The sequence below is a fragment of the Melopsittacus undulatus genome, chromosome 15 (genome assembly GCF_012275295.1).
Source record: "Melopsittacus undulatus isolate bMelUnd1 chromosome 15, bMelUnd1.mat.Z, whole genome shotgun sequence".
NCBI lineage: Eukaryota > Metazoa > Chordata > Aves > Psittaciformes > Psittaculidae > Melopsittacus > Melopsittacus undulatus.
This window is the reverse complement of record NC_047541.1, coordinates 6,083,994-6,110,721: the sequence shown is the minus strand read 5'-3', so window position 1 is coordinate 6,110,721 and position 26,728 is coordinate 6,083,994. Positions and strand designations below refer to the sequence as shown.

The window sequence follows — 26,728 nt, the reverse complement described above, 5'->3', positions numbered from 1 at the left end:
TGCAAGCAGGATGTGAGTAACTCAAATCAAAGCTGGTAAGTCCCAGGCATGGCTTTGTGCTCTATAACCTGTTTATCATAAATACACTGTGGGAATGCTGGGATCTGACCATTCCTGAGGCTCTCTGGTGCCATATGAACCTCACTGAAGCTATTACAGAGCTCTTGCCCTAGATTTCATTGCAACTTGGAAATGGAATCTCTTTTATTCATGCTGCACTGTCTCAATCGGGCATGACCAGCAGCAAGGGAATGGGTTTTTCTGCATAAGAGGAGACAAAGGGGCCGAGTGTGGTTTTGCCACAGCCCTTTTAAGGGGCACTTACCTCCTGCATTGGAATTCCATCATTTGCCCTTAGTTTCCCTACTCTGTTCTGAAGATCAGAGAAACCTTTAAGCAAGGGTTGAACTTTACACTCCAAATCAAAGTCAAAACCTGGGACCAGGGGATGTACAGACTGGTGTTGGCTTAATTATGGCCCCATCCATTTATATTGTACCCTCTCTCCTACCGTGAAGTATGATTGAACCACTTGAAGGGTAAATTGGAAGAGGTTGTTTCCTAACTTGTGCTTTTCTAGTTTGGTTCTGTTCTTGATCAGTATTTGAGATGAGCCCCAGGAGCCTAAAAAGAACCAGGGATAGACAAATGTCCAAGTAGCCTTCAGCCCAATACAAGTAAAGGAATGCTCAGCCACAAGAGACTTGCTGACCTTCACTGCATTGAAAACAGAAGCCTCCACTAATCTGGCTGTTTAAAAACCAAACCCACCCCAAACAACCCCACAAGACTGCATTATAGCTTGGTATTTATGGAAAACCTTCTTGGCAAAGTTAAACAGAATACATTAGTACAAACCTGAATATTATTCACAAAGATACAATGAACTCCATCAGAGCTGGATGAGGGGGATCATCTCCCCCTTCTCTCGTTAGAGATGCCACTGTCACATTTTAGAACTGAAACAGAAGCTTGCTGGCTTGTCACATGAAGGCTGCCTTTGGTTCATGGTGAGACTCTATGTAGATTGTGCTCCCACAGTGCCCAGAGCTCCCCTCATTCAACACTTTTCTTCCTCTCCCTTATTACAGGTATCCTGTAATAAAGATACCTGTAAAAGCAGCACAGAAAAGGAGTAGTGGATGGACAGAAAGTGCAAAGGAATGTTAGGCTCACTACTGGCATACAGGTTAGAGGCACCAGTGACCAGCGTGTGGCTCGCTTGAAGAGCATGTCTTAAGAAGGTAATCATGATGTAGTTCAATATAGTAGTGGTAACGTCTGAATTACACAGAGAACCCCAGGTTTTTGCTGCCTCATCCTTATTTTCCCTTTCCTTAGCAAAAGGAGATGTGGTGCCACTTAGCTTAGGCAAAACAAATGCAGCAATGGCATATCCAGCGAGGCCCCAAGGAACCAAAGCAGGTTAATGCAGAACACTAGAAAATAACACTGACAGTCCAAATCGTCAAGTATCCAAAATACTGTATCCAGGAAAAGTTAAGACAACTCAATTCATATTGGAAATACAAGAACACTACATTATGCTACATTAAAAAAACTCCTAAACCACAGCATAGTTCTAGTGTTGCATCCGCATCTTGCAGCCTTACATTACCCAATGCTGTTCGATACTATCAGCACGTTTCCAATGAGTCTCTCTAAGCCAAGAGAACCACATGTGTTTTCTTTCTCTTACCACCTATAGAGAAGTTGCAACTGTCACTACAAAAGTGCTTTTGTATTGAGCTTTTGCTTTCCCAGCTCCAGGAACAGTTGCCCTGGCTCTGCAGCTTGAACCTGGAAAGCTGCTGTAGCTGTCACACTGGGTTAGTGCTTTAGGGAACTTGCAGAGGGGTAGCAAACATTGAAGTCACTCTTGTCACCTTGGTGGGACTGAATCCAAAAGCCATCCCTGGCTGTTTCTTGCAACACCAAACCCAAAGTGTTGGTCACTGGCAAGAAAACTATGGTTTATGTATAAAAAAGTTGACAGCTCCTGCCATAAATGTACAAAAACTATCCCTGAGTGACTCTGTTCTGTGTCTGTAAGACCTCTTGTGACAAGGAAATTGCTGAAGCTAGCTGAAGAGGAAGGAGATGCTGTTCCACCTGCAGCTCTTTAGTACACTCTGCAGTAATACTGACATGCTCTGACAGTGCCAGACTGGAGCAAGGTTTGAGCTCCTCTCTCTAGCTTGAACAGTAAAAAAATAGCCCCTTTCCTGACCCGCTGCTGGCATCACCTATTTACACTGGCAATAGAAACATTACCTTTTCTGAAGTAACCAAAATAGATCTTTCTTTGCCCAAAATGGAGGCTGTGGGGTTTTTACAAAAGGGAGGGAGAAGGTAAAAAAGCTTGAAGACATCTCAGTGCCTTTCCTGGCCTCCTTCCCCCATGGAAGTATTTGGCTTTAATTTTCCTGAAAGGGATGTCTCAGCACACTCTGTCTCCACTCTAAGCCTCTTTCCAGCACCAGGAGACGCAAGAGGCAAGCCTGCTTTGTGCAGATTAGACTGAGGGGTTACCTGCGTGCAGTGAGCTCTCTATAAAGCAGCGAACAAAAGCAATCCTGGCCTGATGCTGCCTGCTCATTCCTGTTAGCCAGAGGAACAAGAAGGTAAGTTTACAAGAGGGCTGAGAGCGTTAGTTGTGTATCGGTACCTGTCGCTGCAGGCTGGTCACATCCCCTGTTCTGCACCAAAGTCAGAGCCAAAAGCACAAGACAATCACACACGTGTAAAAGTCACCAGCCAGGCCTGGGCAACCAGCTGCTGAGAGGAAGATTCCCCCCTGAAGTCCATCTATTGCTGTATCAGCACCTTTTTTTGTCTACTAGTAACACCTACTAGTAATGTCTACTACACTTTTACCTAACGCTGTTCCTCTGGTGGGTTTGCACATTGTGGCTGTGTCCCTGCAGCACAAAGAGAAGGCGATTCCACAAACTTCCACAGCCCGCAGTCTCTTGGGAAGCATTAGAAGGCTTCCTTAGTCCAAGGACAGGTTTAGGTGATCCTGCTGGTATCTCCGGAGGCAGGGGAGACGCAAGTTGGGCAGTGAGGAGTTACTTTAAACTTTGGCAAAGAAAAAACAAGATACAGATAGGTAGCTATCGAGTTCTGGTGTGTTCCAAACTCTTCCAAGCGCACTTAATTCATCCTTTGCTCTTGCTTCGGGTTCCTGGAGGAGGTATTTGCACACTTGCTGGTTTGTGAGACGCTCATGGCATCCTAGATGACGAATGAAGACTTGTGCCTGAAGTCACCCTGCAACAAAACAGTGCTGGATGGAGGGGGGATCTAGCACCTGCAACGTGCCCATGAAAGGTAAATTCAATCTGGGTCAGTACCAGGATCCTCTCCCCCTTCAGGCAGGTGAGGAGACACCAGTCACTGAGCAAGGGCTCCTTCTCCTGCTGTCCTCCCAAGGGACTTTCTCATTCCCACCTCAGCATCTCTGCTACCAGGGAGAGGCTTTTTCTGCTCTTAATCTTAGTGATCTATCCAAATCCCAGAATGGAAATTCTCTTGTAACAGCATCGTGGCCTGCCCACTTAATCCAATGAAACTCATCCTAAGGGGGTCAAGCCATGAGATAGCTGAGGGAGAGCAGAGCTGCATTTGATAGCTGTTGGCATCAAGCCACTCAAGGCAACTTAAACTGTTCATCAGTTCTAAGGAAATGACTCAGCCTTCACCCTTCTGTCTCCTCTCTGTTCTGCATCCTTGGTTCTGAGTGGTGCTCATGTCTAAGAAAGCCTCTAGGTCCTAAAAAAGCCAGTAGTTCTCTGCCCACCCCCTTCCTCTCCTAAACAGAGAGATGTTAAATGCAAATCATTTGTTACCTCATCATCTGTCCGGATATAGTTAACGCCATCAGGCTTTGCTGGAGTCTTGTAGCTGAAATAAAGGGAAAGATCTCATTTCTGGGACAAGAAGACTGCAGGGTTTTGGAGGGGAGGACAAAAATCAGGACAGGACCCGTGCTGCAAAGCAGCATTTAACATGAAATGGTGAGAAGCTTGGGTTTCCATATATTATCTCTTCTATGGGTTCAGTGAGGACATCAAGGCTTGTTTCTGATGCTAATGCTGTTGGGTTTAACGTTTTAATGTGCATTCTAAGAGTTAGTTTTAATCCCAAATTGAGCTTCTCACCACGAGTGAGATTTCCTGTTGAGAGCCTACTCTTCTGCATACATTTCCCATGCATGTCCTGATGCTTTTAACTAATGGTGCAGTGAGCTCTGTTCATGCCATTGTAGCCCTCATTATGCCAACAGCACATAACCCCTTGGTCAAACCCCTGCAGGCTTTTAATTGTGCTGGTCCCCCCTTCCTGAGCAAAGGCTGAGGATATCAGAGCACAGCATCCACTCCTCTGCCTGCTCTTAGCAGCGAGCACAGGAGGAGCCAAACCAAATGCTCCCTTAGGCAATTAAACCAGCATGGTGCAGGGCTGACAGTGGGGAATTGGGCACCTCGGGAACTGCTTGGCCTCTACTCTTTAGGAGGAAGTGAGGAAGAAATACGTCTGAGTCAGGCATCAAAACACCCTTTAACCACCAGCTTCTGGCTCCTTCAGACTCCTTCATGCACCCTTACCTTTCCCCACTCTCTTTGCTGTTTGCAAAGTAGCCCCTTCTGTAGGCACAGCAGATGCCAAGGGTGATGAGCACCAAAACCGCGAGGACCACCAGGACCCCACCGATGATCCCTCCAATGTTGAGGTCATCTGGCAAAGAGAAGCCATTGATTTACATTCAGATTTACATACACTAACATGACATCTCTCAAGTACTGCAAGTAATCTACAGGGAACTGATTCCAAGACTAAAAGTCTCACGGATATGAACAGTGTTTTGGTGTTTCCTTGGATTTTTGCTTTGCTTTTCCTGTGTTTGGAGCTATGAGAAAGCAGGAAAGGCGCTTGAGGATGTCCCCCTTCTTTCCCTATGGTGATGGCAACTTATTTATAGGGATCTATTAAGCAGCATTGATGTAGAGCCACTCACAGACTTCCATCTCCTGCTCCTCACACTTGGCAAAGCCGGCATCGTTGGTTGCTATGCAGGAGTAACGGCCCGTGTCCCCTTTGTGCACAGCATGGAAAACCTGGTGAGGAGAAAAGGGAGAGGAGGAGGATGTGAGAAACAGAAGGCACTGCGAGGGCATAAGCATGGATAAGCTATGCTCCCAGGCGTCACAGTGAGCTGTGAGACAGGAGTTTAAAACCAAACACCAGGATCTTCCAGCATTAATCTTCCCCTTCCCAACTCACCCACCTCCTACACAACCTTCTTCATGTTAGACCTCCCTTGACAGCCATGCAATGACCCATCCAGCAGCCCAAGCCTTGCTGCTGCGTGCCAGGGCATTACCAGAGTGCCTGTGCTGGGGTTCAGGGTGTAGGAGGAGTTGTGGAATTTGGCATTGGATCTGGGGTCTGGTGATAGAGGTTCACTGTTGCGGTACCAGCTGTACGTGGACTTGGGGTATCCTTCACTCTCGTGGCAGTGAAGAGAGGCTGACTTGCCAACAGGGACAGCTTTAGGCACAGTGCATCGAGGAGTCATAGGCTTCACTGTGGGAAAGACACAGAGCATGGGAATGCTGCTTCCCAAGGTGCTACAAAGCCATCAAAACCTCCCTTATTCCCAGCTGCTTTTAACCCAGATGCTGAGGGTTTGGACTCTGGAGAGACCCAGAGCCCTTTCTGTTCAATCAGGATCTGGATTTACAGCAGTACCTTGGACTGTGAGCTGGATGTTGATCTCATCAATGGTTTTGGTATCAGCAGGCGCTGCCACTTCGCAGCGGTACGTGGCAGTGTCCATGCGGGTGGTGTTTTTGATCACCAGCGATGTCCTGCTCAGGATCTCTGCACGGGTCACAAAGTCCCCTAAGGCACAGCAAAGGGACAGAGACATTTCAGGGCAGGCACACAGACCGGTTTCAGGGGCTGAATTAAGTGGCTCAGCTTGGAGCCTGGAGAACCACCTAAAAGGAACCTGATGCTTGGAGTTAAGAGCTTTCCCCAGTGAGCACAAAGGGACCCAATGCTACTAAGGAAGAGGATGAACTCTAGAAGGCACCACTTCAATCTCCAATCATGCCAAAACTGAACTTCCAAGAGCCTTAAGGTCTCGTCTCCTTTGGAAGGTTCATTTGGATGTGGCTGTGGTGCCATCTCAAGCACTGGAGTGTTTCCAGATGGAGTCAAGCCCTGATGGCAGTGCTGGGTTTGAGTTTCACCATCAAGCCAAAGAGTCTGCTTCAAAGCAGGAGATGCCATATGGAAAGGTGATAAAAGACAAGTGTATCATATGGGAAGAGAGAAAGGGTCAGTGTCTGGTCCTGAAAGCTCAGCCAGTCAGTGACCACGAGTCATTTATGGCCAGAGATCCTGCCTTTATAGACTTGTGCTCAGCTGCATTGTTTCTGAGGCTGCTTTGGAGGTTTCAGGACATTTCCCTACCCTGCATTTTATTGTCGAAGAACACATAAGAGGTTTCTCCATCCCGGATCTTCTTCCACTCGATTCTGGGATCTGGTGTTATGGTGGATTTGATGATGCAGGAGAGCTCAACACCTACCAGGAGAACGAAAGGACACAGAGATTAATAGGAAGCAGATGTATTTTTGCTCTGCTTTGAGCAGCCTCGCAGAGTGTTTTATTAGGAGATGCTGCCCACGAAGCAATGCCTTTCATCTGCCTCACAAACAGAAACACTGCTGGCTTCCAGGAGCTATTGGGGAAGATGGATCTTGGCCAGCAAAAATAATAGTTGAACTATGGAGAGGAATGAACACACTGTTCTCTGCGGGCTCTAACTTATGGCAAACAAGCCCTTCTGACAGGGTGAGGCCAGAGCACTGTCCTGCTGCTAATCAGAGCCCACCACATGAGGCAGGGATGCTGGATCTCCCTGGGTGGTGTCTGGGGATGTACTAAGGACCACAATGCCTGGGGTTAGCTGCAGCAAACCCTTTGAAGCAGGCACTGTCACCTCCATCTCCTCTACAGGCGAGGGCACTGCAGCAGGTTGAGGGGGGCTTTACCCACTATCCCATTGCACATCTATAGGGGAGCAGAGCTATCACACACTATCACACACTTTCTAACCTGCTTTTCAGTGTATTAATTGCAAGGCAACTGCCATTCCTCCTTTTGGGATCCAGTTCAAAAAAGCACTTAGGGAGACGCTTTGTCAGTGGCTTGACTTCAATAAACCATTTCCAGCAAGGGCTTGGCTAAACAGGGAGCTCCAGGCATCTTCTTCAGCACTTCTGTGACTCTCAGCCTCCCTAAGCCCCCAGGAAACCGGATACCCCAAGCCAGAAGCAAGCTTCCCTCCCCACTTCTTTGCACCACAGCCAGGACTCACTCTGGAATTCTTGCACCACGGGCTTGGTGTTGCTGGATGTCAGCTCCACAGCCAAGAGCCTGTAGCCTGGAAAAGCAAACAGAAGGTAAGGAGCAATAGCACAGCTCATAAGTCACCCAGCTGGAAACACGCTGCCGGAGTCGTGGTGTAAACAGAGGGAAAGGGAACCAGAGGTAAAGGGAATGCATCGTCAGGTGTTTCAGGTGTTGAGTAAACCAGGGAAGGACTGGGATTCAGCAGGAAATGGGGTCCTGTGGTGGTTGCAAAGCCCACGGTATTCACAGAAGAGGCTGCTCAAAGGAGGATGATACAGGAGGAGGATGCACATTACAACAGGGGAATGCCAGGGCCCCAGATGCAACTCTGCTGTTCAGACCTCATCAGAAGCTACCTCCTGAAGAAGGGAACTGTGCCCCAAGGCACTGACACATCCCCTCTGTTGAGCCTCTGATCCTCTCGGGTGCTCTCTCTGGGGTTGGGATCCTCACTTCCTCCCTTGTGCGCACACACAGATCCCATGATCCCAGCAAACCCCCCGGGCTCATCCCCAGAGGGGACAGAACAGCCTTGGGTCAACAACACCATAAGGCACATCACACAGACAAGGCATTTGGCTGCTTCTGTTGTGAGATTCCTGCTTTCAGGACCAAGAGAGCTGTGCCTGAGGCTGGAGCCCTCAGCTCAGTGTGGAGATCCCGGCTGGCACAGGTGATTCTGCAATGCATTTAGCTCAGTCTTCCCAAAAGGGGGAAGCTGGAGGTGCTGCTTTCCTCCTGCACCACAAAGCCCTCTCCAAGCCCTGAAGCAGGAGATGACTATGGAGCTGCACAGCCCCTGAAGAGCCACGGGAGGCAGCTTGCACAGCATCCACCTGGTCTCTACTATCCTGTATGTGTTCCTTTTGAGAAAGATGGGGAGGGAAAAGGTTCCTTAAAGGAACCCGTGTTTGGTTTTTGTTGCATGTTTTTGCTCACACAAGATCTGTTTCGAGCAGAACTGTGTCTCTTCGAGTAGAGGAGAGTCCTGAAGGTGGGGACAGCAATACCCCAGTGCTGTTGCTCTGAAGGAGCTACAAGTATATCCTCCAAGACAGCGAGACTCCATCAGACTCCAGCCATCCATTCCTCAGGAATTGCTCACTGCTGGCATTTTCCCACCCACTAAACACAAGAGATTTAGGCCTATCCCTGAGGGATGACAACAGATTTCAGACAGAAGCCGAGTCCTTGAGGTGCTGATACTATACATGTATTGACTGCAGGCAGAGATCAATGTGGCTCCTCAAATCACTGCTGAGACAGAGTTATTCTTGTGTGCATGGCAGAGGAGCACACAGGAGCCTGCCCTAAACCACAGGAGAGGAGCTGAGCACCTTCCTAGCATTCCTTTTGGGGTTCTTTGTCCCCCAGTCTCCTTAGGGCTGAAGGAATCTGCACCAAGGCAGTGCTTCCCAGCTGTTCAAGGAGCATCTGTGCTCTTCCCATTTCCCTGCTGTTGGCACACTGATGGTTTGCTTCTTTTAAATCCCCATTAGTGGCCAATGGCACCTTTTAAACCGAGTATTCCAAAGATGTTCCTTTAGGCCTCTTTGAGCTCAGTGCAAATAAGCAGCAAAGGGTTTGTGTTATGGCAATCTCACTTCAAAGGCCAGGATGTGGGGAACAGCCGGGCACAGGCACGCATTCCTTTCGGGAGCAGCAGGCATGCCACAACAGACGCACCTCCAGCTCTGTATGTGCTGCAGCTCCGAATCCTTACCAGCTCTGTATGTGCTACAGGCTCGGGCACACATATGGTTGAATCCTAAATGCCATCAGCTCTCCGAAATGGAATCCAGGACAAGGCAGTGAAGTCTATGGTATATTCTTTCAGCCTCTGCTTGTTGCTGTGACTCATGGCATCTGAATCACTTCAAAATGCTACTCCGAAACTATAGCATCAGGAGAGAGCTTTACAGACAACTGCACTGCTAAACCTCCTATCTCTGCGCTGGGTCTAAAGCCTGACCTTCCATCTCCTTCCATCCCAACCTCCTCTCTGTTTAAAGCAGAGCGCTACCCAGTGATGTACTGTAGGTGTTAGCCATGTGTTAGCACACTGAACGCCTGCCAGCCTGGAGATGCCCCTGCAGCAGCCACCCTCGGTGCTGGGAGCTGCAAGGGGAAGCGGTGGTGACAAGGACAGTGCAGAAGGGACGATGAGAGCAGCAGGCAGGAGACAGGCACTGCTGCTCAGGGCAGCCCAGCCGACCCCAGCACTGCCCCTGCCTTGCAAGGAGGATGCAAACTGTTCCATGTGAGAAGCCTCCAGAGGGAAAGCAGAGGAAGCCGCACGGTGCTGGGCTGGGGAAGGCAAGGAAGAGGGAGGGCAGGTTTCTGCTGTCCTTGTTTGGAGGAAGCCACCATAAACCATCAGGTTTAGATGTATCTGGCCTCGAAATGTCCCTCCTTTGGTGTCTGTATTTCAGGCTCTTCACCCTTCCTCCTCTTTCTCCCCAGCACATCTCTGTGGTTCCATGCTTGTGCCGGTGTGGACAAGGTGATGTGGACAACACAGCAAATAGGACTGAGACACCTCTGGTACGTTTGGGGTCACAAAACCCCCTTGGGGTCTTTTCTGCCCAACTTCCCCTTAGCTGAGGCTTTGGGGATAACTTAAGGGGCTTAAACCTGTGCTAGATAAAGACTGGATTTATATTGGGTGCCTAAATGTTTTGTAGCACTCAGTCTTCCCATTCAGCCCTTGCCTCCAGCCCAAGGAGCTGCCTTTATGTTTGCTCTGGCATCATAAAGTTGATGATGTTAACCCAAAGTTGCAGGTTAAAAGCCCCTTCCAGGGAGCAGGCGGGTGGTCAATGACAGGAGCGAGCTGCCTGCCTCTCTCTTATCCCAGTTTTCCACAGCACCTTCCTGAGCTCAGGCAAGCCAAGCCTGACTCCGGGGTGGGCTGCCCTGCCAGAGAACAATGTAGATGTGCAGGGAGAGATTAGCACACAAATGCTGAGGAGTGTCTCCCTTCAAATCAAGTAACAGATGGACCTGCTCTGTGTGGGAGCTGATAACGGGTATAAAAAGGCCATCACCAGGCTGTGGCCAGGCCAAAGCCCCACTCAGGCATAAATCCCCAGTGCTTTCAGAGCAGCCTATGTAAGGCTTTATTTTTACCAGCCAGCAGGACTGATTTTAGATGCATGGCTTGTACCTCGCAGTTAAAAGGGTGCCAGCTCTGACAGACACCTGCAAACAGAGATGTGCCCGCCTGGGCACGGAGCATGGAGCATTATTAACCTAGAGGAGGCAAACGCAGCATTACAGAGCCGGGTTTGGCATTCCACGTGGTTCTGCCTTTTGCTTTTCTCCTCTTTTAGGTGGCTGATGGACCTCAGTCCTTCCGGATGCTGGTAATAAAGGAATATCTGGTGGTGTCGGGCAGGATCAGGACCCCCCAGGACAAAGCTGCATGGGAGCCCATGGAGTGTTTGCAGCCATCTGAAGATGTAAGGATGTCACATTTCACTCTCGATTCACTCTCTTCCTGCACTAGAGAAGGCAAAGGAGATGCCTGTCTGCAAGTAGGGTACGTGCAGTTCTGGATTGCAATCTTAGCCTGTTTAAATCTCCAGATTTAAATCTCCTGATTTAAACTAGCACCTTAAAGACCTGCCTGTGCTCGCTGCAGATAAGGTCCTGTATTAGCATACAGACCATGCACAGGCTTTTTCCCCTCCTTTTCCTCTCTTTTCCCCTCCTGCTTTGGACAGGAGGATTTACTGTTCTACTCCTAAGCAGACAGCAAAGCCATCGGTATACACACAGCTTACACAGCCACACTTGGGAGTTAAAGTTGCTATCAAGGAGATATAGAGCCCTCTTCAGACAAAAGCCTCCCTGCAAAGCAGCCTCCTTCTGCAGACAAACATTCCTCCATCATGGATGGAGGAATCATAGAATCATTGAATGGTTTGGGTAGGAAGAGCCCTTAAAGGTGATGCAGTTCCAATGGGCAGTGACACCTTCCACAAGGGCTTCTGCAGACAGGGATTGCACAATCCCTGTTGCCATTGCTCATGGCACTGCAGGGTGTTTAGAGATAAGGTCCCACATATCTGCACCCTCACAGAGACGAGACAGCTTGTTCCCAAGATGAGATTCACACACCACCCACTTGGCAAATCCTCAGCCCCATGCAAGGAGGAGGCACCATGAGCCATGCTGCAGAGCTGTCTGAACAAGAGGAGTTCAACTTACTCATGGTCTTAGCATGAGTCTGAGCTCTTGGCTGGACACGTTGAGCTTGGACCTCATCCATCAGCAGGTTCTCGTGCTCTGTTCTCCTTAAAGGAGCACAGATGCTGCAGGAGGGAGCCTGGGATCATGGCTGGCATCCTGGGAGGAAGGTTGAAGGGCACAGCACACCCAGCCCATCTTACTGGAACAGCTCTTACCTCCCAGAACAGACATGGATCAAGAGGCCAAGAGCCAGCTCCACAGAGGTGTCTGAATGCTGTTGACATCAAGGGGAAGATGGGCAGTTAATACATGTGGCTGTGATGCCTTGCCCAGCATCTCAACCTGTGCATGGTCTGGTCTTAGCTCTCCTCTTTTCCCAAGCTCCTACCCTGAGTTTTGGCTCTTTTCCTGGGAAGGATGGAGCGTACGTGCAGGATGGGAAGGAAGCAACGCTTGGGTGGATGACTAATACCTAATCTTGAAAGAGATTAAGATGGAAGCAGCATGGGCTAGAGGGTTCCCAGCATGTCAGATTGCATCTCTTCCTGCAGGGTATTTTAGGCCATATTCAGCTCAAAGAAAAGATGGAAAGAGAATTTGTCCCTCAAAATCTGGGAAGAGGGAACAGAAAGGGAACAGGGCACAAAGCTCTAGACACCACTAACCAGGGGATTAACCCTTACCCAGCTTATTCTGCCTCTGAGGTCCAGCCCCTCACCCCGATGCTTTGCAGTGTTAGGCTGATCTCAAAGCTATGTGGCTCTGAGGGAAGGCCACAGGAGAGCTTCTCATTGCCTAAACTAAGGCTTCTTGGCAAAAGCCATGAGAGAAATAAGGCAAGAAGGAAACACTGAGCTCCCTTGGCTGGGAATGTACCAGCACGGGTGTGTTGTGCCTAGTGCTGCTCCTGCCATCCTCACTAACAAATGGACAGCACAACTACAGCTTCAAACTGGGCTGCTTCCCAGCCAGACCACACCATGGCCATGAATCCATTCACACCAAATGGGATGGGAGGGGAGCTCATCTCATCCCTTCCTCTGCTTTAGGGCATGGAACACAAAGGGCTGCGTCCCTCAGGTTCCCACCTGCAGTGTTGCCTTGTGGTGACTTTCATCTCTGTAAGTACCTGCTAAGCCTCAGTCCCTTCAGGTCCAGTGTCCCCTGCAGCTCAGGAAGGATGCACAGTTCCAGCTCACTGGAGCGAGCACCGAGGACCAGGAAGTCAAAGGAAGAGTAAGGAACAGTAAGGAACACGGCATCTCAAACCACAGTGGCCATACCCTTTTGTGATACCCTTCTGGCTGGATCAGAGCGCTTTGCAACAGGAAAGGCTAGGAGCAAAACTGGTGAGCACTGAAAAGAAGTGGGAATATTTGCATAGGGCAGACTTGAAACCAACCCTTCCTCTCTATTCCCACTTGCCTTCTTGCATTGTTTCCCTAGCCAGCCCCAAGAGTTGCCACGCAGGCACATCCTACATTATTTCTCACTTCAGCAAGTCCCTTTCCTCCCCAAAGTGGCAGATGCTGGTACCAAATTAGTGCCAAGTGGGAGGGAACCAGCAGATAACTGTGATAAGGAGCCAGGGGCAATGGTCTTCTTCCTGTCCTTTCCCTTCCTCCCAGCAGGGCTCTGGTTGCAGCAGACACGATAATGGAAGTCTCCTTCAATTCAGTGGCATGGCAGGGACCTGCAGCCTGGATAAGGGGGACAGAGCGAAGTCTAAAGGGAAAAGTAAGGGGAAAGGGGGCAAGTTCCTTTATTTTAGTCTTGTGTGGGAATGTGACTCAGGGCTTGCTGAGGAGCTCATAAGCCCAAGTGACATTTTCCAGGCTGAGCGCCAGGCGAGGCACAGGCTGGATCTCAGCAGGTATTTGACTTCAGGAGGAGCTGGGGATGCTCTGGACCTGCCTGACCCTGGCTCCGGAGCAGGACACATCTATCAGAAGCTGCCTGCAATGCAAAGACAGGGAATAAGAGGATATGCTATCAGCACCAGGCTCTGCCATGCACTTTGGTGTCTGGCTCTGTCCCAGCCATCAATACAGAGACTCGCAGGGTTTTAGCCTATAATCCTCTATTTCTCTGTCTGTGACTCTAATCTCTTGATCCTCCATCCTCCCCCAGCTTGACCAACAGAACACAGACCTGAAGTTCTGCTTATCAGAGAGCAAGTGTGTCATCTTCCTGTGGAAAACGGGAGTTGGGAAGACAGCAGGAGCATCAGAGCCAAGAGAAGGGAACAGGAGAGGGCGTGAGCAAGCACACAGAGGACTCCTTTATGACAAGACTGAAAACAGCTCTCGGTTTGAGGATGTGATTCCCAGTTTTACAGTGTCTTTTTTGTGTGTATAATTCCAGGCTCGGGTAGAAACCAGTTGTCTGTCTCCTGTGCAGCACAAAGCGGGTACAAATGAGCACTGCAAGAGCCTGATTGCAGGCACCAAGGGAACATTCACATCTGCCTATGAACGTGCCGTCATTCCAGGCGGGAGAGGTGGGGCTGTCTTCCATAAGGCAGCCTGGAAGCGTTGGAGCGGCTGTGTCGGAACAAAGGATGCAGATCCAAAGGGGAAGAGGCATTCAGCCTGCAGACACATGAGCTGGGGCAATGCTGGTCTATGGGCAGCCCTGACTCACACGACCAGATTGGAAAGGACTTTCTTGGGGAGATGTGCTGCCTGATTTGGGAGGGATTGTGTCCTTGGGAAGAACGGCAGGGAATTAAAGGGAACCCAAATGAGCTCCCAGACAGATGAAGATGGGAAGCTCGACAAAGGGCACAATTAGGAACATGCTGGAATAAATAAGCAGGGGAAGAGGGAGAAAAGTAACTCCCTGTCAGAGAAAAGAGCAGGAGCAAAGAGCAGGAGCAAAGAGCAGGAGCAAAGCCATTCTGGCTAGTGCCAACCTGGGCTGCTGGCCAAGGCTAGCTTAGCAGAGCAGCAACGAGCCTTTGGCATGGAGGGGTTAAGAGATGGCGTGTGCAGGGGAAGCTGAGTTCCCCACGTCCCTGGGATCTAACTTCTCCCAACCCCTGGCTTGTTTTTCTCCTCCAGCATCATCTGCTGCTATTTTTAGCAGAGAATTCTCTCAGCTGAATGCTCCCAGTTGAGTGCTGGGCAGAGGCCCTTTTCCCACAGATAAGGCCCCCCAGCACGCACTGGTTCCCAGTTCAGCTTAGCTCTGGTTTGTGCCCTGCTGCCTTTGGGGCTTAGATGTCCCTCCAAAGCCAAGGGGTGGAAACCCATCCTCCCCATCCCAGCACGCTGCAGGCATATGAAATGCACTCACAGCCCCTAAAAGCCAGGCTGCAATCTCAGAAGCAGCTACAGAAGAGGGTGGACTGGACTTGGTTTAAGTGCTTGCAGGAGTATGAATGGCCAAGAAGGTGGGAAGGAGATAGAAAGAAGTGATTGGGCTGACTTTAATAACAGGATCTGCTTCTCAGCACTCAAATCTCTTTGGATTCATTCCAGTTCCTCCAAGGGAAACCGTGGAAGCCTTTATTGTTCATAAAAGTTGCAACTAAAATCAGACTGGATTTAAGGAAATACCTCTCAGAGGACAACCCTGCCTGGGCTGCTGGAACCAAATGAGGTAACTCCCTTCCTCTTCACTGGCTTTCTTGGGGGCTATAACCTCCTTAGCCCAAATGGTCCATCAGTCCATCACTCCCTTCCCTTGCCCCTTTGCTCCAGAGCAAGTTATGTGCAATGAGCAACATCAGTGAGCATCACAGGGTAGCAATGCTCAGAACCACCTTGATTTCACACCTGCCTGCTAGACATGGGATGTAAACCAAAAGGCCAGATCAGGGCACAGGGATGAACAAGCAGGAATGAAGCCCTGGCTCGCCTGTGCAGTTAAAGCTGGGTGACCTGTGAGCATCAAGCACTGTGAATGAAGCAGCACTCAGCTGGTTGCAGCAGAGCCACAGTCAAGATGGTCCCTCTAACAATGGCCCCTTCTTGGGCAGAGGATCTGTGGCCTGTGTGTCTTGGAGCCGTGTCAGTGCAGCAAACAGCTTTGGAACATATTTGTCCTCCCTGCAGCAGCGCAGAAGCCAGCCCAGACACACAAGAGCAAGCTGGGCTCCTCTCTGCTCCTTGCCTCGCTGCCAAGTTTCCAGCTCTGCTGGAAACCTGTGGCCGAGCCCTGCTCTGGCAGGGCTGGAGGGAGAGGACGAGGCAGGGTAAAGAAATCCTCTGCTTCCAGCTCGTGTTTGCAGGGGTCTGCAGCTGGGTGCAGGAGAGGGGAGCCAGGCTGCACTAACACTGAGGGCCCCCAGCAGGGCTAACCCTGCCTTTGCCCTTTTCCCCACCTATGCTTTAACAGGGCTGTGAGCAGCGCTCACCTGGACATGCCACAGATGCTGCACAAGGGCTTGTCCCAGCGCCAAGAGGATCCCAGGAGCCCAGGGTTTCTCTCCTGGCTTTCCTATCCACATCCCAACACGTGGGCACTTAACCTCTGATACTCCTTTGGAAACGCCAGTGACAGTGTCTCATGGATGAGCATGTTTCCCCCTCACATCTGCCCCCTGTACCAGATGCTGCCAGAGCATCTCCTGGCTCTGCTCCCAGCTGAAGGACACAATAGGCGTTTGAATGCAGTCTCCACTTCCCCTCCCAGACAGCCTGGGGGACATGGAACATGAGAGCCAAGCTCCGAGCACGGCTTGCCAGCCAGCGACACATCCCTCCCGATCATGGCCTGCCTTTTCCTCCCCTCCCAATGGAGCTGAACCACTGCCACAGTCATCCCTGGCCATGCAGGGCAAGTCCCAGCAGCATCCAGCCAAGAGCCAGCCTGATCCCTCTCCAGATGCTGCTAGAACCGAGTGACATCCTGGATTCCCAACCCTGCTGCCCAGAGCATTGGGTAATGGACCTCTCCTGTACCTCTCTGCCATGGGAGCACACTTCTGGCCTTCCCCTTGGTCACTCCTAATAGCATCTATGTGCAGTTATCTGCTGCAGGCACAGAGAGGAGCAGTTCCACCATGCAGGAGGTTGGACAAGGGTTCAGCAGGAGCCGGCTGGGATTCTGCTGGAAAACCATTGTTCCATGTCTCTGGAAATAGCTCTGCTGCATCCTGGAGCCGTGCAGCCTGTCTGGCACCACTTGTGTGCTTCAGAGGGCAACAACAGAGGGTGAGAAAAACCTGTCTGTGCACCCTTTACCTTCCATGGGCTCCCATTGCCACATCAAAGCATTGCCTCAACCGAAGTGGGCAAGCAGTAATCCCCAGCTCCAGCCAGAAGCAGACACATCCCATCGTGTTCCATCTTTAACCCAGGCCCTCCTGACAGCAGGAACAGAGGCAGGATGCAAAATCTCATTGCAGGCACATCAGGAGACGTTTCCTGGCCTCCCATCCCTCGCATGGGAGCTGTGTCCTTGCTGCTCAGCATCCAGGTACAAGCAAAGTCTCCTCTTCCTCCTCCCAGCACCATGCAAACCTGCAGCCCTCAGCCCACCCTGAGGCCAAAGATCACCTTCCTATGGCACCCAAAGGGCTGGAGCTCACCCAGAGCAGCCTGTCCAGTGCAAAGCAGTGGGTCCCTATTAGAGCAGGACAAAGTCCAGCATCAAGCATGGACCCCTCTGCAACCATCATGAGAGCAACATCGAGCTTCTTGTTTTAATAAGGATCCTTCCAAATAGCTTCTGTATGAGAGGCAGCTGAGAAAATCCAGCCTGGCTTTGTTCTGTCTGGGGCAGAACCAGCCTTCAGTTAGCAAACTGCTGTTAACAGCCCTGTCTCATTAGTCAGTGCTTAGGGACCCAGGCTGCCATTGTTCAGAAGCCTGGCATTGCAGGCAGAGCCTTGGTAATGAGGCCTCCAGGAGATGATTCCTCCTGACAGCCCCACAATGACCTAGAAATCCTACTTAATTCCCTGTCAGGGAGGTGCTGGGGCTGATTGGAGAGGGATGCTGCAGCCTCTGCTCGCACCGCAGCTCTGATGGGTACCAAAGCTCCCCCCATAAAGCAGAGGGGAGGCCCCAGGCTCCTCGCTATGGTTCATAGCCTCATCTGAAATCTGGGTTTAGCACAAAGGTAGAGGCAAGAGCACCTGGAAACAGCCTGGCCTCCTTTGAACCTCCTCAAAGCAGCACCTGGATGTGGGCTTCTCAGTGCAATAAGCATCATCTCCTCTGGATCACGCCCATGGCAGGGGGTTGGAATCAGATGATATCTTTAAGGCCCCTTCCAACCCAAACCATTCTATGCGTGCCTGCAGACTGTGCCAAACCCAATCTCCCTGCCTCAAACAGCTCAACCCCTACTGCTGCTCCCAGGCCTGGAGCAGCTCACCAGCAGCATCCAACAGACAGTGGAAGCAGACTAGAATGGTGCAGGTATGGATGTGGGATAAGCAGCAGCTCTCTGCCCTATTCCCTGGGGCTGGCACAGGCTCAGGCTGCACACACACTGCTTTCAAGTGGTTTGCTTCCAACAAGCAGCATGTGTGCATGGTTGGGAACCTCTAGGCTGCATGGCCAGAGGATGGAGAAGGCTGGAATGTGGCTGGATACAGCTGACCTTGAAGACCACCCCCTATAAAGACCCTTCCAGGCATGTGCTTGGCAGCTGCTTGAGGCAGGAATGCAGGAGCTGAATGCAGTGTCTGTTCCAGAGGGGTCTGAGGGCTGCCTCCCATGTGGGGCTGTCGCTGATGTGCTCTCTCCCAGACCCCTGTGTGCACGGCTGCTAATCCCGAAGTGCAAATGTGGGGAGGGCACAGCTCAGCCCTGCACAGGCTCTGCTGTGGGGAAGGAAACCAGCAGCCAAAACAGCTTCTAGAGACAGAGCCCTCCAATGTCAGCACCAGAAGGAGGGCTCTGGAAGGGAGATGCCAGCTCACTCTGCACTAGCTCTGCTGGCACAGGCAGAGGATGTGCCTCGGAGACATGAGGAAAAGCCATATGCTGAGAAAGCAAGGACCAGCTTTATTGTACCCGCCTGTGTTCCCAGCAGAGACGTGCTTCAAGGACTGCCTTGCAAAGCAGGAATCGAATCCAAAGGTGCCTCTTCCTCACTGTCATCCTCTCACCAGTTATCTCCAGCCTGCTCCATGAGCCAGGAGATGAAAGGCTCATAACACCACTTATCTTCCCACTTAAGAACACGCATACAGCTTGCTGTTGAAGAGGAGGACACTGGAGCCTGGGGAAGCAGCTGTAACTACTGCTGCTCAGGGAGGGCCCCAGGAAAAGGAAAGCAGGGAGGGAGGAAAAGAGGGAAGCCTTTGTAGCAAAGATGTCCAGAAGATGACAGATGTAAGATGTATGGCATGTGTGTGAGGATGCGCCAGGAATTGAGAAGCTCTTGGGAAACATTTAAGCAGCCAAATGATGGGATGTTTGTCACCAGAGCACAAGAAGCTTCACAAACACGCTCCCCTCAAGCCAACAGCAGGGATCCCCTTACATGCTGCACGCAACCCAGCTCCAACAGTTGAGGTCAGGTCACCACACACCCTCTCCCATAGAGCCTAATGCTTCATCTCTGATCCCGACACTCATCTCCCCCCTTTGCAGAGCTACTTGTGACCAGGGTGAACCCGGGTCCGGATTCCCTTTGTCATTCCATAGCTGAGTCAAACCATCTGAGCAGCCAAACAGGATCTGGTCCAAATACTTGCAGGAGGAGGAGGCTGCAGGAGCCTGCAGCACAGCACCAGCAGAACAATCCCTGTTGATGCCGAGGCGGGTGAGGAGCATGGCTCATCACAAGGCAAGGCCCCAGTCCTCCCATGCAGAACACACTGGGCTCTGGAGCCCCCTCTGTCCCCTGGCAAAGCCCCAGTGCTCCAGCCCTGGATGGAAGCTCAGCTGTTGGCTCTGAAAACCGAGGCACAGTTGGCAACTGGATGCACTGGGGCACCTCAGAAGCTGCTGCCAGCCCAAATGCACACTTCAAAGGGCTTATCTCACCCTGCTGTGTGGGAGGGATGTGGGTGAGGACAGCTGGGTGCTGGCCAGGCCCACCGGAGCATTCCTGGTGGGACAAGAGAGAACCTGGTACCTGGTTGAGCCTCCCCTCCAGCACACACAGGCAGTGCCCCAGGCAGGGCTCCCTGCTCCGATGGGATGTGGAAAACTGGCCCAAATGAAGGGGAAACACCAGCTGTATAAGGATGCTTCCCAACTCCAACAGCTCTGCTTGAGGGAGAATCAGGACGTGATCACAAGGTGCTCTGCCTTTCATCTCCACATCACCAGTTCAAAGGCAGCTCCATCAGCACTGACCAAGCTGCAGTCAAGTAATAGCTGTTTGTTTGTGCAAAAGCAATGAGATAAGCCATTGCTCCTTGAGAAACCAGCCCAGCCCCATTGATGTGCTCTATGTGCAACCTCAGCAGAGCGGCTAAGACCAGAAAGGGAACAAACCAGCTCCTTTGCTGGAGGAGCCACTGGATCAACAGGGAGATCCATGGTTGAAGCCAACAAGTTGGCTTCGAGACCAAGACCAACAAGACCCATGGCTGATCCATAAGCTGAAACCAACTTGTTTCATGCTGCATGTGTATTCTGACAGCAAAGTACAGAGCACTCAGACCAACAGGGAGCTGTGTGTTTATGGCTGCCTCCACCTCAGTTGGTGGTACCTGAACCCCTCAACAACCCACCAAGGGATGGGGGGCACCAGTGGCCATAGCATCCAGGCTGATCCACAGGTACAAGTTGTGGCTTCCCTCTCTAAGGTGTGTTACTGATGCACAGGACCTTGCTTGCAGCAGAGCGGGTGTTTGCCAGGCTCTAACACAACAACCCCTGAACAATGTGGTGTGTATAGAGCAGTATTTCACTTTGGGCTTCTGCAGGGATCAGTGCAGAGGGAAAGGAAGATGAAAGCACAGATTTAAGTGTGCATTAACATCCTTTGCAGGGCTAACAGCAGCGAGTGATGAATTGGTCCTTTGGGTGCCTGTCACTGAGGGAGGATGCTAATTGTTACAGTGAAATTTCACTTCTTTCCCTTTCTTTTGACAGCCCCAAGCAAAGACAGACACCAAGCCATGAAACAGAAGCTCCCGTCACACAGGTAAGAGCAGTAACACCTCTCAAGGCCTTTGCTTTCCAACCATCACATCCTAGATTGTCCCCATGGCTCCTCTTGGTCTAAAAGATCAAGCAGAGCCTTGTTGCTGTGCAGACACAATCACTGTGTCCATAGCTGTGTAACCAGCTCCACTTGAGTGGGGCTGGGAGAGGTGGGATGTGGCAGGAGCCTTTCCCTTAGGAACACAAAGCAGGAGTGCTGAGCAGAGCACTGTTGGCTGTGTTGAGGTGAGACTGGCTCTTCAAAACAGCTCTCTCCCATGACACTGCTTGCCAGGCTTATTCCCTATTGGTAATGAAACACATATCCTGACTTACTTTGGATACGTAGGCTATTATGGGCTCCTTCAGCAGCCGTTGAAGGACTCCAACCTGTGCCAGCCGCTCACCATCCTCACTTTCACCCTCCAAAACAGAGTCTAAACCTAAGTGCCCCCAGTTTACATCCTCCTGTCAAGTGCTGGCCAATTACAGAAGTCATTTCCCCAAAGTTTATTAAGAAAGGCCATGGTGTTAGAAGCAGCTTAGTAATGGGACCAAATCCCCTTAGACTTCAGTGGATTTCTTTGGCTCAGCAGAAAATCTTTCTTAGGCCACCAAAATATACTTTTAATGGTGTGGTTAAACCCCTTGAAATACTGCTGAGCATCCTCAACTGCTAACACTTAGCCCTGTGCCAAAGATACAGCAAGTCCCCGGCACCAAGCTCAGCATCTTCACATGAGCCAAGCTGTGCCCAAATGAATCCCGAAGAGCCTTCAAAAGGTGCTGATCTCAGGTTTGTGCTGTAATCAGGTTCATTGATGGGGGGGTTAGAGAGCTCTGGCTTTAACTCCCAAATCCCTCGGATTTATGACTTAAAAAAGAAAAGAAAACCTTGAGCATGAGCTGAACATGATTTAATTTCATCTACCTCATCCATTGCTGCGCTGGAACCTTCATTTCCCCTTGTAACCACCTCTGTGCTAAGCCCTTTGCTCCAGGCCATGAGGGGCAGGCACTACACAACCCAATAGGTTGTATTGTTTGTCCTGACCAGTGATTTGGGCATGACAGAACAATTCCCATCACATTTCTCAGCTCACCTCAAGTACCTGTGGGCTGTCGGGTTACAACTTGCATGCGGCTGGGTTTAAGTAGGCGATGCCAGCCCAGTGTGGACTGGACTCCCATTAGAGAGCACCCATGGGAATCCTGTTCTCAGGAGCAGGGGGAATTGCAGACATGGGTTTTATCCTTTGCCAACTCTCATTGATGATTTTCCCTTCTGCTTTTGCAGCTCTTCTCTCTGCCTGGTTCAGACCATGCACCAAAGCAAATCACTTCATACTCAACACATCAGAGATCCTTCAGGACCGGTGAGGAACACACTCCCTAGAACCCTACTTCTTGCCTTCCTAAGGCCTGGCTTAGGATGCTGCTCTAATAGGAACCAGGCACCAGCTCAGTTACGCAGCTGTCTGGGTTTTGTGCTTCCAAGCTGTGTCTTAGACAGCTGAACTCAGCACAGGAGTCACCCAATGCTTGCTTATAGCCCAAAACACAGCGAGGCAACCAGAAAGGCAGTGGAAGAGGGGATAACAGAACCTCAGCTGGCTGTCCTTGTGCAGGACACAGCTCCAGTACCCACCTCCCCAGAGGAAGCCTGCTTGACCTCCACTTATCTAAAGGGAGGAGCAGAAGGTTGTTATCCTCATCCTAGCAAAGTCCATGGAGTACTTTGCTGTCCTGTTGCCCACAGATGAGCTCTTTTGCTGGTAAGCCTCTAGAACAAGAATGAAATGCTCCAAACAGCACCTCTGACCCCAGGTTAATGCTGTGGGTGTTGTTAGCGCTCTGAGGAGTCATAAGCAAACATTGCCCTGAGCTCTCAGCCAAAAGGAGAGTCCAGTTTTCATGTTCTTGTTTGTTTTACTGAAACTGAGACCTCTGGTTTCCAGCAGGAGCCCAGCAGGTATTTCCTCTGCTCCAAGCACAGCTATTGACAGAACTGCACCCAAACGGCAATCCAGCCCCTTGGGGTGAATATTAAACTGCGTCCAGAACGTTCATTAGTGCAATTAAAGCCATTAACTGGTTCTTAGGCCATGTCTCAGCAAAGGGATGGGTTTCGTTGCAGGGTACACACCCCCTTACTTCTCCACTACTCAGAACTGATGCTGCGTGGTTGCATTTGGGGTTGATCCCGCGTCTCCTAAAACCAGGATCCCCCCTGGGGGTGCAGAGGGAAGCAAACAGCCCTTATGAATTGGGAGGAGATGGTGCAATTCAGCTTCCAGTTGATGGAGAAGCCAGATTGAGAATGTAATTATCCTAATGAACCTGCTATCACGGATACATCTCTTCTCTAGCAGATGAAGTTTCAAAGCAGGCCACCAGCTTGTAGGCAGAGAGCAGAGGTTTGATCTTCTGGAGGGGCACATTAGCAAGGCACAGTGCAGAGAAGGACTCAGGATCCTGTTGGATCCTAACTCCCTCCCACCACTCCAGGTGTGCTCTGTAAGGAGTTCAGGGCTTGATGCTATTAACTGTGAAGCATTAGCTCTAAATATACAACAGGGAGGCCAGTTCTGCTCCAACAGAGCAGGAGCAAGCATTTTACCCTTTGGGGATGGATAAAGTTAGGGGCAAACTGGCAGGAGACCCAGAAACCAGCTGAATGCAGGAGCTCCTTCCACTCTATTGACTTGTTGAAGGTGAGGTGTTGGCATCACGCCGTGTGTTCCTGGTGCACATCCTCAGTGTGTGGCCAGATCGCTGCAACCCAGCTGCAGCAGACCCGGAGAAGGAAAACAAACAGGACAGTGAAGGAAGCCAAGTTCACAACCAGAGCAGCAGCTCTTTCTCCTCGCTAAAGAAAACACATCTCACTCTTTAATCTACTTGTGCTCCAGTTCCCAAGTCATTCCCTAAAGTATTCCAAGCAAGAGGGAATGTGCTGGTGTCACGTTCTCTGTCAACAGCTGTAAAGGGGATGCACATCCAACCACCCTTTGGTGGTGATGCCAGATATTTCTTACCCAAATAGGAACACCAAGCCCTTCCTAAGAATTTTTTGGAAGAGGTTCCTAAGCCTTTTGGCTCTCCAAGCTGTTTGTGCTGGTTCTGTGCTGCCTGTTGGGAAGAAAGCAACAGTGCAAATACTCCTTCCCATCAGAAAATACCAGCAGCGCGACTGACAGCGCTGCCACCAAGGGCTTTTTGGCACTGACAGCTGACTCGGAGCAGTTGCTGGTGGCTGGGACAGATGGACTTCAGAGAGGGAAAACAAGGGAGAAGGAAATGGGAACTGCTCTGGAGAGTCTGAGAAGCACATTACCAAAACCTCACCACTGAATGGAAGGGAGCTTTGGGTGTATTGAGCTTGAAATGAGCCAGGGACTTGCTGGATCTCCCCACTGAGGAGTACATCAACCTGTTTTGGTTTGGGCTCAACATCCAAACCTTTGTTTCCACGGGGAAACATTGGAGGGAGGGCACGACACTGATGTCAGCTGGAAGCCCCACTCTCCATCACTGACGCCAGTCTAATTATGACTGTGGCATTTCCCTGATGAGCAGAGTCTTTGCATGCTTTCAGTGCCTGGAGCTGGGTAAGCACTGAACGCTCCATTGGCTCCATGGCAAGGCTTTAAGACTGTGAGCAAGAGTAGGGGCTGTTCTGGGCAATATCACCCTAGGAGGAGGCAATCCCTGCTCTGCACCTCTTATCGGCTCACCAGCACCTTCTAGCCTAAACCATCCAGGGTAATATTGCACCTCAGCATCTCAGCATCCCATTAACTTCCTTTTGTGCCTGGTTTGTTCCCAAGCACACCCTCATTGTCATGCTCCGACCCCACTGTCCAACACCAACCCTGCAGGCCTCAGTCTGTGTTTCATTTCATGTGCTGCTCACAGCATAACCTTTACTTAGTCCATCAGCATGGAACAAACTTCTTTACTCTGAACCCCACTCTCCTGCGCTTGGGAACCCAAATTTGGAATAGGTGGAATTCACTCCCGGGATGAGGCACTTGGAGTTGGCCACAACTCTTTGGATTTAAATGCAGAGCAAACCCTGTCATCACTTGGTTTACTGGCCAGAGAAATGCTGTCAGGCAGAGGTGTGAAACGAGTGGGGTTTGCCTGGCTAAAGCAATGCAGAAGTGCCTGTAGCTCACTCCAGCTTTGCTATCTCTCAGGCCAGATTCAACAGGACACTCGGCACTGAGTGCACCACCTTGCAGGCTAACTGTATGGAAAAGGTGCTTCAAGTCTGTGCTTTTCCTCCTTGAAAGAGTCAGCACCTGGAACACTCCATGATGCTCCGGGATCAGGCATCCCGATTCCTCCTGCTGCAACCATTTCTGCCACGAACCACAGTAACCCAAGTGAACAACAGACCGTGGAGCGCGTGACAACCATCTCCTCGCTGCAGATGAGATGTGAAAGAAGATGTTAGAGTCATCTCCTCACCTCTCCACTCACTCCCTTTTGGTACAGAGTGCCCACATCTCCCTTCCTTTCAGGCTCCCTCAGTTACATGGAGAACTGCTTGATAAGCTGAGATACTCCAATACACCTGAGTCTGAACTGACCCAAAGCAGTGATTTCTGTGTCTGCACTGCCCTGTGTGCTCCAGTGATCACTTGCTGCTTGTCACCCTAACCCCACTCCATCCATCCATCCCCTTTCCTCCTCCTGCTGTCTGGGCAGAGAAAGGGGGAGGGCAGTCCAAGCCCACCGGCTGCTGTCCCCCTCCTCACCCCCCTCCACTATTAATAGCCAGACACCAAATGAGCCCAAATTCATTCCTGAGAGGAATTAGCAAATGTTTTTGCAATTAAAACTGCAAACATCCATGCGGGGCCCCCGGAACAATAGGCGCCTGTGCCTGGTCCTGAATAGGCACCAGTGTCCTCCCTGCCTGCCTGCCGAGCCTGCACATTCCTGGCACCCTCATCCCTGGTCCGGCTCCTTGCTGAGCTGGGCTTTGGGGGATGTTTTTACCCCCCTCTCTCCCTCCTTCCCTCCCCGCCGCACAGCGCTCCCGGCGCCGAGTCCTGGTCCCGTCCCGTCCCTGTGTCCCGGCGGGGCTGGAGCAGCGCATCCCTCCCGGGGCAGCGCATCCCTCCCGGGGCAGCGCATCCCTCCTTTCCTCCCTCCAGGGATAACGCTGGGAGAAAGGCATCCTTCCCTCCTTCCCTTCCTCCCTCCCGGGACAAGGCTTGGGACAGAGCATCCCGTCTTTCCTTCCCTTCCTCCCTCCCGGGACAAGACTTGGGACAGCGCATTCCTCCTTCCTCCCTTCTTCCCTCCCGAGGCAAGCCTTGGGGCAGCGCATCCCTTCCTCCCTCCCCGGACAAGGCTGGGGCAACGCATCCCTCCTCTTTCCCTTCTTCCCTCCCGGGACAAGGCTCGGGCAGCGCATCCCTCCCTTTCCCCTTCTTCCCTCCCGTGCAGGAGCCGGAGCAGCGCATCCCTCCCCTTTCCCTTCCCATCCGTTCCCCTGGGCGCAGCCGCCGCTGGTCCCCGGTGCCGGTACCGGTGCAGCTCCGGTGCTCCGGGACTCACCGAGCAGAGGCAGGAGCAGGATCCGCAGCGCCATGATGGGATGGGATGGGAGGGAAGGAGTGCGGAGCCTGCGCACTGCCCCGCCGGCGGCCGCGCTCCCGTTACCGCAGAAACCGGGCGGGGAAGGGGCGGCCCCGGGAGGGCAGGGCCGGGATTGGGCCCCTTTGGGGGGGGGGAGCCACCGGTCCTGGTCCCAATCCCGGCCCCGGGAAAGCCGCTTCCCATGGGAAGGGAAGAGGATGCTCCGTGCGTGGGACCGGCCGGGAGGAAGGGGCTGGGCAGGTTTTACCGGTGCAAGGCAGAGGTTTGGGGTCAGGTTTTGCTCTAAAGGGAGTGTTTCCCCTCCTTACGCTTAATAAGAGCTTCTAAAAAGGGTTTGAGCACCCTGGTCTAGTGGGAAGCGTCTAGGGATGGATCTAGATGAGCTCTAAGTTCCTTCCAACCTGAATCACTCCATGAGTCTATGAGAAGGG

At 51.4% G+C, this 26,728-nt stretch overlaps 1 protein-coding gene across 1 annotated transcript; it reads right to left on the bottom strand.

Annotated features, from left to right (window-relative positions):
* Window positions 1-795: 795 nt before the first annotated feature.
* JAM3 (junctional adhesion molecule 3) lies at window positions 796-26,376 on the bottom strand. The gene is made up of 9 exons (XM_031043453.2): window positions 26,256-26,376; window positions 7,394-7,459; window positions 6,484-6,597; window positions 5,755-5,907; window positions 5,387-5,589; window positions 5,021-5,120; window positions 4,611-4,740; window positions 3,852-3,906; window positions 796-3,273 (listed from the first exon to the last, which is right to left on the bottom strand). The coding sequence occupies exons 1-9, from the start codon at window positions 26,287-26,289 to the stop codon at window positions 3,238-3,240; spliced, it is 891 nt and encodes a 296-aa protein (XP_030899313.1). The 5' UTR covers window positions 26,290-26,376; the 3' UTR covers window positions 796-3,237.
* Window positions 26,377-26,728: the final 352 nt, after the last annotated feature.

Coding starts and splice junctions, on each gene's coding strand:
- JAM3 (XM_031043453.2), bottom strand. CDS start 26,289: ATGGCGCTGCGGATCCTGCTCCTGCCTCTGCTCG. Junction 6,598..7,393: donor CGTGGTGCAAGAATTCCAGA/GTGAGTCCTGGC, acceptor TTCTCCTGGTAG/GTGTTGAGCTCTCCTGCATC. Junction 5,908..6,483: donor CTTCGACAATAAAATGCAGG/GTAGGGAAATGT, acceptor GCTGTGCCTTAG/GGGACTTTGTGACCCGTGCA.